The sequence below is a fragment of the Balaenoptera musculus genome, chromosome 2 (assembly GCF_009873245.2).
Source record: "Balaenoptera musculus isolate JJ_BM4_2016_0621 chromosome 2, mBalMus1.pri.v3, whole genome shotgun sequence".
NCBI lineage: Eukaryota > Metazoa > Chordata > Mammalia > Artiodactyla > Balaenopteridae > Balaenoptera > Balaenoptera musculus.
The window spans coordinates 72,725,727-72,739,430 of NC_045786.1; the positions used below are offsets into that span (position 1 = coordinate 72,725,727).

Here is a 13,704-nt window from a genome sequence, read left to right on the forward strand (position 1 = left end):
CTCGACCAAACAAGCCAAAGTTTTCTTTAGTAGAAATTGCCCTGCCAAGTGGTTTCTGGATCCTTCTCGGAGGAAACAGCAAAGGAGCTGAAAGCGACCTCTTTCAACCATACCAAAAATTGGCTATCCATGGCAATTCTAGACTCACAAATTGTGTTTTAGACACATCTATCAAACCAATACTGGAAACCCACTGGACGTCCCATCGCAAAGTAAGAAGTGCCACGTCCTCCGTCCTCCCATCCTCTGCCTTGCTTGGGGTGTCAGCCCAGGTCTAATTCCTTTTTAGTTTCTCCTCAGTCCTGGTCTGGGCTGGCAGGGAGCTACCTGCGATTCCCCAACGTGAATAACCGGATTTGTTTCTTCCCAGGCTGGCTGCGGATGGGGACAAGTTCTGCTCCCGGGAGTCTCAGAAGTAGGTACAGAATCATTGTCGCCAATCTTAATTTCCGTCCCTGGGCTAGGGGGGCACGTGAGGCTCTCCCCTCCTCCTCCACTCTTTTCCCCACCTCCCAAAATTGGCAGCCAGTCCGTGGCTCTCGGTCTGGGGTCTGGAGGGTGGGGAATGTGGGTGTGGGGACCGGCTGGAGAAGCTCTCGCTAGCGCTGCCTGTGGCCAGACCCGCCTCCCATCCCCTCTCCGGCGCACACACACGTCCACCCAGACACACTTCGCGCGCTCCCTTGCGCTCTCGCTCGCCCGCCCGCCCGCCGCCGCCTGCTCTCTCCTTCTTGCTCTCCCCGGTCTCCTTCTCCTTTTTTTTTTTTTTTTTTTTTTGGGTACCATAGAGTTGCTCCGAAAACAGAAGATAGAGGGAGTCTCGGAGCTCGCCATCTCCAGCGATCTCTACATTGGGAAAAAACATGGAGTCAGCTCCGGCAGCCCCCGACCCCGCCGCCTGCGAGCCGGGCAGCAGCGGCGCGGACGCGGCCGCCGGCTCCAGGGAGACCCCGCTGAACCAGGAATCCGCCCGCAAGAGCGAGCCGCCCGCCCCGGTGCGCAGACAGAGCTATTCCAGCACCAGCAGAGGTAGGAGGCTGCGAGAGGGGCTGAGGAGGGGGCGGCGGGAGCCCCGGCGCGGAGCTGGGGGCGGCCGGGAGCGGGCGCCCGGGGCGCGGGGTCGGGGGCCGCGCGCGAGCCTGCGCCGGCGCCCCGAGCTCGGAGCACCCCCTTCCCCTCCCCCCTCCGCCCCCCAGAAATGTTGCAAACTTTTGCAGCCCGTTCTCGGGTTGCGGGAGGAGAGGGGGGCGGGGGAGGCGGCAGGAGGCTTGACAGCCGGCGGGTTCACCCCCTGGCTTTGATTTTTCTGCAAAGAGAGGAGGAAAGCCGCGTTGCCGAAATTAAATACGCTCCCCAAAATACGGAGAACCGGAGAGTGGGGGCCCGGGAAAGAAACTTTTAAAGCGGCAGTGTCCTTTAAAAAGGAAAGGAAGGAAAAAAAAATTCTGTTTATGACCACCCTCTTCCCCCTTTACCTTTTCTCCTCTTGACAGTCTCGGCCCCGGCAGCCCGAGACGGGGTGGGTTTTCGGCCCCCAGCAGAGCTGAGGGGGGCGTTAGGAGTGGGTGACCAGGGCAGCCCCGGGGGTGGAGAGGGGGCGCTCCTGGACTTGGGGGGCGACGTGGGCACCTTCTCTGGAGCACGGCGGTGGGTTTGGGATTTGGAGATTGGGCTGGAGGAAGCAGGGTGCGGGCGCGCGAGGTGCTCGCCAAGTTGTCTGGAGGGCGCGGCGAGGGGAGATGCGCAAGTTTGCAGACCCGGGGTTCGCAGCCGGACGCCCAGCCTGGCGGGGGGCGTGTGCGCGTCAACTCGCCCGGGGCGGCGGTCCTGTGGGGCGCTCCACGCGCATTCGGAGTGAGCGTCTGCAAAAGCAAACAGGCAGAAAAAGAAAGATCGCCAAGGCACCCAAACTTATTTCTGACCTGGGAAATCCTTCCCTCTCCAAGCGTTTCTGCAAGAACCTGGGAATGGTCAGTGCGAGTTGAATGCTGGTTGGATAGTGCGATCGATGTTCCCCCCTCCCCGGGCGATATTTACACACTTCATTTTGTAGAATGTGTGTGCGTGTGTATGTGTTTGTTTGGGGGGGCTCCATTGCCGCCTCCTTGCTTTTTTTCTAGCTAAAGTGGAGTGTTGGGGAAAGCTCACTCTCTTCCTTCTTTCTTAAAGGTATCGGCACCTGATGTGGGGTTTTTTCTTGGGGATGGGGGATTATTTATTTGAATGTGCCTGGAGTTTGCAAAGAACAGGAGGAAGCTACGGCTTTAATTACTGTTGTTAATAATGTATAAATCATCCCTGTCACTCTAGAGGAAGCAGGCTAGCGCGAGCCGCCCAGGGCTGGGGGGCAGAGAGGATCTCCAGCCCTGGCTTGGGCACTGGCCCAGCGGGCCCCCTCCTCTTGCCACTCGGCTTCTGGCGGCGATTGGGGAGGGCGGGAGAGGCGAGTGCGGGCCCCCGGGAGCCGCTCCCTTCTTCTCGATGTTAGAGTTGGAGGTAGGAACATGGCTGATCATGTGCTAGCTGTTTTACAGTATTCCCCCCCTACACACACACCTTAGCCACACCCCCTGTCCAGGCGCTTTCCCATTCACGGAATTCGAGTACAGTAGAAGCCATCAGGATGACACACGCGAAAAACATTTAATTAAAGGCGATTTCGAAAGAGTGAACACGTTGAACTGCGGTTTGAGCGGGAGGGAGGGGGCAGCGAGGGTCGGGAGTACAGGGAGGGGGATCGGGGCTGGGGGCCGGGACCTGCAGCTAGCTCGGGGAGTTTGTGTGTGGCGAGCTTTTGGCTGCACAGAGTATATTTAGACCTGAGACGGTGGATTTGGAATGCGAGCGGGTTATGTAACAGGGTTAATCAGAAACACTGGAGAAAATCCCCTTCATGTGTTTCTGAGCCTTTTTTTTTTTTTTGGAAGGGTGGGGGACATAGTATGTAGGAAGCCACAGTAATTTCTGGTTTGTGCTGCCACCCCCCTCCGTCTTAGGCATCCCCCTCCCATGTGTTATTAGCATCTTCAGGTGTCATTCTTGCCAGAAGGTGTTCTTGCAAGAGATGGGGATGGCAGGCTGCAGAACCGACTAGCAAATCCGTAACTTGCTGTTCTTGCAAATTATATAACGATGGGGCTTTCAGTACCACCAGCCCCCTAGGCTCAGCAACAAGGGGAGAGGGACAGAGTAGGGGTAGGATGCATCTTGCACAGCTGACCTGCTGACCCACATCCCCTTGCCCCCTAGAGGGCCACCCCCCACTCTCTCTTCTTTGAACCAATCTCTTGTCCATCCTTCCAGAGATTTAATGGGGGGAGGGAGAGGAGGTAAGGCCCAAACACTCAACTCACATCCTGCACGCAGGCACTAGGTTATATAACAGTCTGAATGGAAAAAGGAAGGTCAGAGATGGAGGCATCCTTTAGCTAACACAGCAGTAGTAATAGCTTCCAGAAATTATGTGCATTTGCAGACTTTAACCTCAGATGTACTGTCTGCTCCTGAGGGGTACCAATCTTTGAACGTGAGAGCTAGGGAGAGAAAGAGAGAATGTGTAAGTATGCTTGGTAGATGAGAGTGATTTGAAAATGGGAAATGTTTGGGTTTTCAGATGATGTAATGGAGTTGGCAGAATATGCAAGTCGGCTCCCAGAGTGTAAGCAGCAAGAAAATTGGAGCTGGCATCCAGTATTAATGTTGCATAAATTACAATATCGGAAAGAAATTAACCTACACACTAGGTGATTACGCCTTTTTAATACTTAAAACATAAAGGCACACAACTCAAAAGGAAAAGCAAACATCGTCACCTTAAAATTAGCATTTTCAGCCTCAAGGAGGGTTGAGTGGAGTCCTTGGCATTGGGTGAAGAAGTGGGATGCTTTCTGATTCGGAAGAGGCTTTCCAGAGAGGTAGCTGGGTTAGCTTCCAGGCAGCCAGTGTTTGCAGTCCACAGAGATTGTGGTCAGGATTCTCATGACATTGAGGTGACCTCATGAGACATTACCTAGGTAGACTTGAAGCTGTTGCTGGATTCTGAACTCCTGGGAATCTACCGGTGAATGGGCCATGCACCGTGAGTGCCTGAGCTTCCAAAATCAGATGTGTGACTTTATAATCTGAAGGACGGCCTCCCCTTCTTCTGAAAACTGGGCAGGGAATGTTAGCAGTTTCAGTGGAACTGTTCCGTTTTCTGGGTGTTATTAATGATGGCTGGTGTCATTCAGTTCCATCTTTTCAGCCCAATGAAAGGGAAGAAAGAAAGGCAAGAGGCAACATGGGAAGTAAGAATGAAGCGGAAAAACTACAGCGAATCTTTAATTTAACAAGGCTTTCAGGGACTTCAGGGAGCCATGAGCATTGTAACATAACTGTTGTTAAAAACCCTCTTTCAAGTAAGTCAGAAAGAGAAAAACAAATATCGTATATTGATGCATATATGTGGAATCTAGAAAAATGATACAGATGAACCGGTTTGCAAGGCGGAAATAGAGACACAGATGTAGAGAACAAACGTATGGACACCAAGGGGGGTAAGGGGGGGGTGGGAGGAACTGGGAGATTGGGATTGACATGTATACACTAATATGTATAAAATAGATAACTAATAAGAACCTGCTGTATAAAAAATAAATAAAATAAAATTTAAAAATTCAAAAAACACCCCCCAAAAAACCCTCTTTCAGAATCTCGTTATTCTACGCATGCCAGAGCTTACATATTCTACCTCCCTAAAGTTAACCTCACGGAGCTGTGTGCCACGCAGCTGGTCTGGAACACCAGTGCTGAAGGTGGAAGGCTTTTAGGCCAGGCTGACCTAAGGGAAAAATCGAAGCCAAAAGATGGGATTAACACTGAAAAGCTCGGTTGGGTTGAGATCGAACCCCCTGGAAGCTCAGCTTAGATTGACTTAAAATCAGTTAAGAAGGCCTGTAGTTTATATGGAGCCCTGAGGACTTCTAGACCCACAGACGTCTTTGCCTTTCAAAGTGCTTTGCCACCATTCCCCTCCTCCGTCTTGGCTGATTCACTTTCTGGTTTGCTTTCTTGCCTGGCAATTTCGAGCACTTTCTAGAGATTGATTCTTGCATCAGCTTTTCTTATGTGGACCTGGCTCTCCCCAGTGAACAAATGATGCCCCATAGTTTGAAGGAGCTACTGGCTGGGATAAAATTCTTTGCCAGAGGGATGGAATAATTATTTTCTAAACTAAGGGACTTTCATTTTCCAGTAAATTGCTCATAAAAACATTTATAATTATACCCTTTAAAAATGTAATAGAATAATTTTAGAAAATGCATTTGATGATGATTACGATAACCTTTTCTGTTGCTTCCTCCTTCTTTCTTAAAAAGAATTGAATTATATTAATCCAGAAGTCAAAACCTGAGTGGCTAAAAACATTTACAACAGACTCTTTTTTTTATGTTAGTCACCTGCTGGAATTTTCCAAAACCTACCGGCGTTAAGAGGAGCCCTTGGCTTTAGAAAACGTCTCTGTTTCCAAAACTGAAATCTGGAGCCTGCATGGACCAGACCCCTCACCAGGAGACCTTAAGCTTGTGTTTTCCAGGTAGCAGAGGTCCGGGGGGTACAAGCACGAACTGCTGGTTCCACATCAGACTCCTAAGTGGGATGTAGGGAGGTGTAGGAATGTTAATCACAATAGCTGTTGCCTCCGGATGCAAATGTTCTGGGGTCTTTGGTGACAGCTGAATCACTTTTGGAAGCAAACTGATCCCTGTCCAAAGCTAACCTTTGGAGTGTGAGTGACACAAGCCCAGGGGTTCTTCTCCATGGGCCATACTCTTGTCAGTTCTGAGTTAAGATTCACGTTTTTCTCCCGATTCTCCCATTCTTGCCTTTAGGAAGTTGTGGTGTGATGTTGGAAGGACAGACTGAGTTGGGTGTCACTTCGAATTCCGTTGGTGTGGTGTGGTCCCTAACAGCACGTGCCACTTTTTCTGAGGGTGTCCCCCCCCCCGCCCCCCGCATCTTCCTGGTCTGAATGGTGCTTCTAAGCTTATCTATGTATTTCTGTGTCTGTGGAAGCAAAATACTTAACTACATTTCAGGTGTCTGGGGAAAGAGTTTTAATGTGATTGCCCCACGCACAAAATTTTTTACAGAGAACGCCACTCTCCTCAAATGACGTATCCTGCTGCTTGCCCTCTTTGTCTTTCACGAGCTAGTGTGCTAGGACTCTGAGGTGGACATCATCCTTCCCCTCCTCAAGGAGATTCCTGACCCATTCATCCCAGACTAGTAATAGGTTCTTCCAGAGCAAGAAGAGTCTGCTTTGAAAGGCCTTGAGGTGCCAGAGTGAGCACCAACCTAGAATGTGCAATACCTTTCTGAAAATGAAGACTGTCTTCCTTGCTGAGAATTTCAGAACAGCCTCCTATCTACTTCTTTCTCTGTCTCTCTGAGGTGTTCTCTCTTCCATCGTTTAAAGAAAATGTTTTTTTACGAGGGTGTTTTTTTTTTTGGTATCTCATTCAGAATGGAAAGTGTTGGTTTGAAATGAGCTGTTAAAATGTTCATCCATCTTATTAAGCTGTACATTAAGAAAAATACAATTGAGTATTGTGAATTAACACCTCCCCAAAACTCTACAGGTAGACAGTTTTGGAGCATTGATTAATATACAATAAACCATGATTTTTCTGTAAGAGTACTACCAAGGTGTCACTGATGAATTAGTTTTTCTGGCTAACAGGAGATTGATCAGAAATATTTTTTGTCTTTTCCTTACTGAATGTGTTTTTAAAGTGTGCTGGTCCCCTTTCCTGCCCTGGAAAGAACATTGAGGATGTAATTGAATCTTTCTTGGAGGTTCGAGGATCTTAGGGTACCACAGGGTCACTGTTCTGAGGATGAATTCTGATTGTACATTATACAACTGTAAATGGAGACAGTATCAGAAATTGGGCTAATCTGTCCTGATCCCTGCTTGGAAATTGTTTTCTGTTTTTGGTTAAATCTTCAATATCAGTATGTTTTGTTACTTGCCTCCTTTGTTCTCTGAGTTGCAAGTTGCAGAATAGAAATTCACATCAGTTAGTTGATTGTGATTAGTTGATATTTTTACTTTAGAGGAAAATTTCGACCTGAGTCTAGACCTTAATTCTTTCTCTAGTGGCGTAGAGGATGTAAAATCATCCTTAAGAATTTAGGAAGGCTATTGTATTTACAGATAAGTTACGTGCTGTATTACCGTAGCATTATGTAACTTCTCCCCTGTGTAGTGGTAGATAGAAATGTCAGCTATTTTTGCCTCTCCTTTAGATGAGTTGAAGGGGTTTCATCAATCCTGAAAGTTAGGAAATTCTAGGGTTAGAAGGAAGACTTACAAGGATGTCAATAAAGAACAGTTAGATTTCTCCAGAGGAGACTCTCTCTCCAAGCTTAGGCCCTTGTTCGCTGGACCAGTGTGGAAAGCATCCCAGGTACTACAATCAGAGGCTGACTTTCTCAAGACCATCCCACCTGATTTAATGGTAGTCTGCGGTTATCTTATGATATCTTTTTTTTTTTAACATCTTTATTGGAGTATAATTGCTTTACAATGGTGTGCTAGTTTCTGCTGTATAACTAAGTGAATCAGCTATACATATACATATATCCCCATATCTCCTCGCTCTTGCATCTCCCTCCCACCCTCCCTATCTCACCCCTCTAGGTGGTCACAAAGCACCGAGCTGATCTCCCTGTGCTATGCGACTGCTTCCCACTAGCTATCTGTTTTACATTTGGTAGTGTGTATATGTCCACGCCACTCTCTCCCTTCGTCCCAGCTTACCCTTCCCCCTCCCTGTGTCCTCAACTCTGTTCTCTACGTCTGCGTCTTTATTCTTGTCCTGCCCCTAGGTTCTTCAGAACCATTTTTTTTTAGACTCCATATATGTGTGTTAGCATACGGTATGTGTTTTTCTCTTTCTGACTTACTTCACTCTGTATGACAGACTCTAGGTCCATCCACCTCACTACAAATAACTCAACTGAGTTATCTTATGATATCTTTGATATCCTAGTGTTGGAAATTCAGCTTGGGAGTCTTGGTGTTCTTTTGTGACAGCCTTATTCTTATTATTATCATTATCATCATTATTTTACTTTTGGAGTATAGACATAAAGGAGATTGTCTAAAGAAATCCTTAGAAGAGTGGAGTAGGGCATGATGAGGAATAAACGTACCATAGCCCGTGGGTTAGGCTGGCTCCATTTCAGCTCTGGCTTTTACATGCTAATGTGAAAAGGAATTACAGGTAACAATTCCCTTGTGTTGGTGGAAGAACAATCTTTTTTTTCCTAACAGATGTTTATGGCCTCCACTGACACATCATTATTACAAACTGTCTTATCACATTACATGCTGTGGCACGTTGACAATGGCACGGCCCTGTGGTTTTCCAGTGATTGTCTTGTCCACAGAATGTGCCCTTCGTGGCCCTGTCTGCAGGACCCACCACAGTGGAGGGGACAGGTTTTCCCACACCCTGGAAGGTGCTGGAGGCCTCCAGGCTGTCCCAGGTAGTTTCTACACCCTTGCTGCTTTCCCTGGAGCTCAATCAGAGGCTGGAAACGGAGAGGAATAATCAAGGTGTAGAGGATTTACAGTCACCCAGCCTCCGATGATCTCTAACAGTGTGGTTGGGCATTTGAGTTTTGATCATGAACTATCGTAAAGTTTTTTGAAACAATTAGGAAGTTCCTACATCTGTGAACAGACCATAATAGATGAAACTCTTCCTGGGTACCAGGAAGGGTACCACTTGGTACAGGATTCTCACGCCTGTGAAGGAGACAGTGCACTGTTAAAAATACCTAGCTGACTTCGGGGGAGGATTTGGCTGAATACTGATGAAGTTTATGAAATAGGAATGTTGTGAAGTTGCTGTACGTAAGTGGTAGGCGTGTGTGAAAGAAGTAAAAAGCAATAAAATGGTGTATAAATGACACTCTGAAACTTGATGGACTTGTATACGTGACAAGAATGGTGACGTTCGGGTCTGTGCCTAATGGGGGAGAGTCAACTGGCTTAAAATCTATATGTCAGACTCTCAATGTGGGACTAAAAATTACAGCGTATAGAGTCATTTGACTTATTTTATAAGCGAAGACTGCTACCAAGGATAAACAGGCAGGTTGCAAAGAAGAGAGGTGAAACGGAATGGGGGGAAAACAGGAGGGACCAACACTTGAATTTATAATGAGGTATGGTAATCACTGTTTTAAATAATCCAGACTATTAACAGCTGTGCTGCTAGGTAGAGAATTCGTTATAGCCAAACAAAAGGCATCACTATGAATTTTAGGTTGTGTGGGAGAAATCCTCTTGATCCCCAAAGCATAAAGGCATGTGCTGAGAAGCAGAGCTGCACACGTAATTTTTTCTGTCTTATCCTGATTAATTGACAGCCGACTGTATGCCTCTTTCCTGAAGGTGACTTTACAATCTCCAGACACAGACATTTCTCTCAGAAGTGGAGTGAAGGAAGGAGAGCCACATGCTAAAGTGTGTTTCACTGGGTGAAGTATTTGGGGGGAAAGATAAGAGTGGTGAAATAGGGGAAGGGGGTCGTGCATACAGAGATTAAGGATGCTGCCTGTGGGGGGGCTGGGGAGCAGGGGGCTGTGAGTGAAGGAAGGGAATCTCTAGAGGGAAGGAGATTCCCATGCAAAAGAGGATGAAATTAGCATTGGCTCTGAAATGGCTGGGACTGTGCCTTTCTAATTTTAAATTATCTTTAACAAGGACGATGAACAGAGAAAAAGTTGACACTTTGAGAAGTTATGACAAACTTGTTGAGAATGCCAATTGACAAAGGCAGGTAAGGGAATATTTGGAGAAACAGAACAAGAACAGGTCTGAAGGGCAGGCCGATCTGCTGCCTAGTGTGTTAAGGGAATTGGCGGGCGTGTTTATTGACTCTTCCAATTAGTTTTAAAGAAACCCGAAGAAATGGACAAAGACGGAGAGAAGACAACCCGATATGATTCTGCCCTTCCAGAAGCAAAGAGGCCTATATCATCCCATATGATCGACGCCAGTTATGGGGAAGAGTGATTGCTTAGAAGTTAATGGATTTTCAACAGACAAATCGCAGAAGAAACGGGTACATTTCGCAATTCTCTTCAATAAACTGCATTGCTTTTCATTTTCACTGTACACTTATAAAGCCGGTGGATGGTAAAAAAGGCCACGGTAACAATAGAGCATGTACTCCCAGGAACGTTTGTGTGATAGGGATATTATATCTGGAAGTACAGAGCACCTGCTAGGGTGAACTGCCCATAACTCTCAATTGTGCAGGTAATGAAGCAGGGGGAAAGCAAAGGCAAATGAAATACTTTGATAATCAAAGACGATGCTTCTTCTAGTGATTGTATTAGTTGACTGATGATGAGAAGGATGAAATTGCTGGAGTTGTATTTTTTACCGTTTCTGGCACTGTGACCCACTTTGGATGAGCACATTGCTACAGAAAGTGCATGAAGCGTGGTGAGCTGCTAAACTTTCTCGAGGCCCCCCAGAAGAATCAGTAGGAGAACTGAATGTACCCCTGAAAGGGCTCTAGAAAATTCAAAAGCTCGCTTTCTCATCTTGAGCTTGGGGGTGTACATTAGATATGTAGGGCTCACTCATGAGGCTGCCATGGGTCATGTTTTATTAGACTAAAGCCTGTTAGAGCCAGAAGAGGCCTTAAGAACCATCTAGCCTACACCCCACCCCCCATTTGGACTGGTACCCACAGAGATCAGAATGTGCCTGAGGTCCCATTCCTAGTAGGTAGCAAGGCTGTGACCAGAACACAGGTCTTCTCCCTCCCTAACAATGTTCCTTCCACTTGTGTGCTATGTCAGGATGCTCAGAAGTTCCAGCAAGTTCTTGTCCACAGGAGACGCGCCCCCGCCCCGCCCCCGAGGCTATTACGTTATGTACGCAGGTTAACCCAGCCTTAGGTGGTGGTAGATATGTATGAAAGTAACTTTGTTTTGGTTGTGCATCACAGTAGAACATTATCAGTATTATTATATTTTAATCCCACTGGGCATTTTTATTATTCATTAAAAGTCAGCTGGTGAGCTTGTGGCTCTGCCAGTAAAGCCATTCGAAAGAATAGTGAAAATTGTGCCTGTGTCTCCCGCTCTGATTTGGTAGAAAGTAAAATACAGGACAGAGGGTGGGGCATCCAGTACTTGGAGCCCTTAGGTTTGCTGGAGCTAGAGGCAGCCAGCTCTAGCTGTGCAGTGGGGGAGGGTTATCTCTCAGCAGCTGTCCTCCTTCATCAAGGCAGAGGGTTTAAGGCTATGTCTTTTCTAGGGATGCTCCTGAGCAAGTCAGTGAATGGAATAGTATGTAGCCAGTAAAAATCATGTTGTAGTGGAAGATGCTTGGGATCTACCACTTAGTGGAAAGTCATGGCTTTCATAGTAGTGTGCACGGAATGGGATCATTTTTATAAAAACTATAGTGTGTGTGTGCGTGTGTGTGTGTGTGTATGTATGTATATATTAACATGGGCCCACGTGTACCTAAATGATGAAATGATAAAGTGGTCAACTCTGGATGATGGGATTATCTATGAGTTTCTCTTTCTCTGTGCCCTTCTGTATTTTCTGAGTTTCCTGCATTATGCATGTATTATTTTTATAACTCGAAAAAATAAATCTTTTTTTTTTTTTTTCGAAAGAGATTGTTTGTGTGTTGTGAAACTGAGGCTACTTTGAAGGAACTGATCTGAACTTAGTATGTTACACAGAATTTCTTGATGTTTCAGGATGGGCCAAGTTTACTGGCCCAAAGAGCAGTACCTTTGACAGTGATATTTAGCCAGGAAAGCAAGGGTCATTCAGCTGGATATGAAAACAAGTGTTCTAATATTGGAATTTCTTTTCCCTCTAGTGCAGTGTCTTTCAAGGGTTATTATGAGAAAACATAATACATTGTAAGCCAGTGTACACACACACAGTAAACTTTTCACATTAAGTATCCATTACCTGCAATGCACCGTTATTTTTGCTTTATTATTTAAAGACAAAATACAAGTCATGAGCCACCAAATTGGTTTCATGATCTATTTATGGGCTGCTCCTCGAAGTTGAAAACCACTGTCCTGGGCATGAGGTGTAGAAGCAGCCTTTCTGTGGGCTGTGGCCTGGAGGTGGGAGGAGAGGAGAGAGGGAGGGAGGGTTTCCACAGTAACTGATGTCGGACTCCAGGTGTTACTCATTATAGTTTCAAGGAAGAGTTGGGGGAGGGAGAATAAGGTAAATGCTTATTATTTGTAATCATTCGGTGTCTTTATGCCACTTATAGCACATGCTCATTAATATCCTGTTCCGTTTAGACATGCATCTGCCTAGTTTGGCTTAGCATGTAAATTCCGGGATCCCCTTTGCTTGGAGCTGTCATCACTGTGTACTGGCACGAGGGTGGCATTGTTTCAGTCAACAAATATTTACTGAGCACCTTCTCTGTGCTGGGCACTGTGCTAGGCTCTGGGGATAAAGCAGCGGACAAGAGAAGTCAGATCCCTGACTTCCTGCATCCTACATTCTCATGGTGGCATCTCAGTGTAGCCCGTTGTCTGGGTCGCCTTTGACCAGACACTCCTGAGGGTTCTTCTCCACATGTGTCTTGAACTTAGCCTCTTTTTACCTCTGTTCCTTGTATGGACCCTGCCCCTGGCCCTTCTCTTCTTCCCCATCCAATCTCCCATCTTATGTTCAGTCTCTTTGCTTCTTGAGATCCTACCATCGTTTTAACTTCAGATAAGACTCATCCCGTCCTTCCTGCAGTTCTCAAGCCCCGTGTCTTTTACAGTGGTCAGTCACATGGGCCTTACTCATTCAATCAGCACGTGGCCTCTTCCTTCGCCAGGTTCCCTTACACTATCTTCTAGTGTTATTTCCTGGGCAGGAGCCTAGTCCCTGCAAGAAGACGAGCTCCGTGGTTTATTCTTTCACCCCTGCACAGCGCCTTGCAAAAAGTTGGTGCTCATTAACTGTGCAGATCGTCTCTCCCACGTTGCCCTGCAGAGCTGTTTGCTGTCTCAAAAGATTCAGCTCTGCACCTCCCAACTCTGCAAGTGCAGCTTCTAGTTGCTTCTACTTCCAACTGGGCCTTGGGTTTGGACCCAGCCACCCTTGTTTGTCCCACTTCTGTCTCTCTTGGATCCACCAATCCTCCCCTCCGTAGCAGGTTCAGGCCTGCTCCAGTCTTGAGCAACTCAGACCAAGGCTAGACGTGTTGGGAAACAGCATACGTGGCTGGTACAAGCCTGCTGGGAGTGAGGCCCAGGTGTGCCGTGTGCTAGCTGTGTGACCTTAGGTAAGTTCATTCACCACTCAGTCTGTTTCTTATGTCACCTGAAAACCAGGGATGTTTATGATGCCGGCTTCCCACGGTACTTGAGAAGCTCACCTGCGAGGATGCCTGTGCAGCAGCTGGCGGGATGCCCAGCACACATTCGGTGTCGCTCCAGTGTTGGTGGTGACGGCGGAGCACACCCAGGAGCAGGGGGCCCTCTGGCCACTTCTCCCCTGTGGCCTCTTCAGGTCTGCAGCTCCCTTTGCTTCCAGCATTCCTCCCTGGTTCTGATTGGTTGCTCTGTGAAATAAGCAAGAGTCCTAGGGCATCTGAGTCTTTCCGTTTAACCACCAGTTCTCTTTCCTGAACTGGATCCTATCCCAGTC

The 13,704-nt window shown here is 47.2% G+C and overlaps 1 protein-coding gene across 1 annotated transcript in view; it reads left to right on the plus strand.

The window, feature by feature from the left end:
• Positions 1–762: 762 nt before the first annotated feature.
• RORA (RAR related orphan receptor A) overlaps positions 763–13,704 on the plus strand; it is a 723,518-nt gene continuing 710,576 nt past the window's right edge. Inside the window, exon 1 of the mRNA XM_036841390.1 lies at positions 763–1,029. Within this exon, the coding sequence (XP_036697285.1) occupies positions 864–1,029 (166 nt within the window). The 5' untranslated portion in view covers positions 763–863. The remainder of the gene's footprint in view (positions 1,030–13,704) is intronic.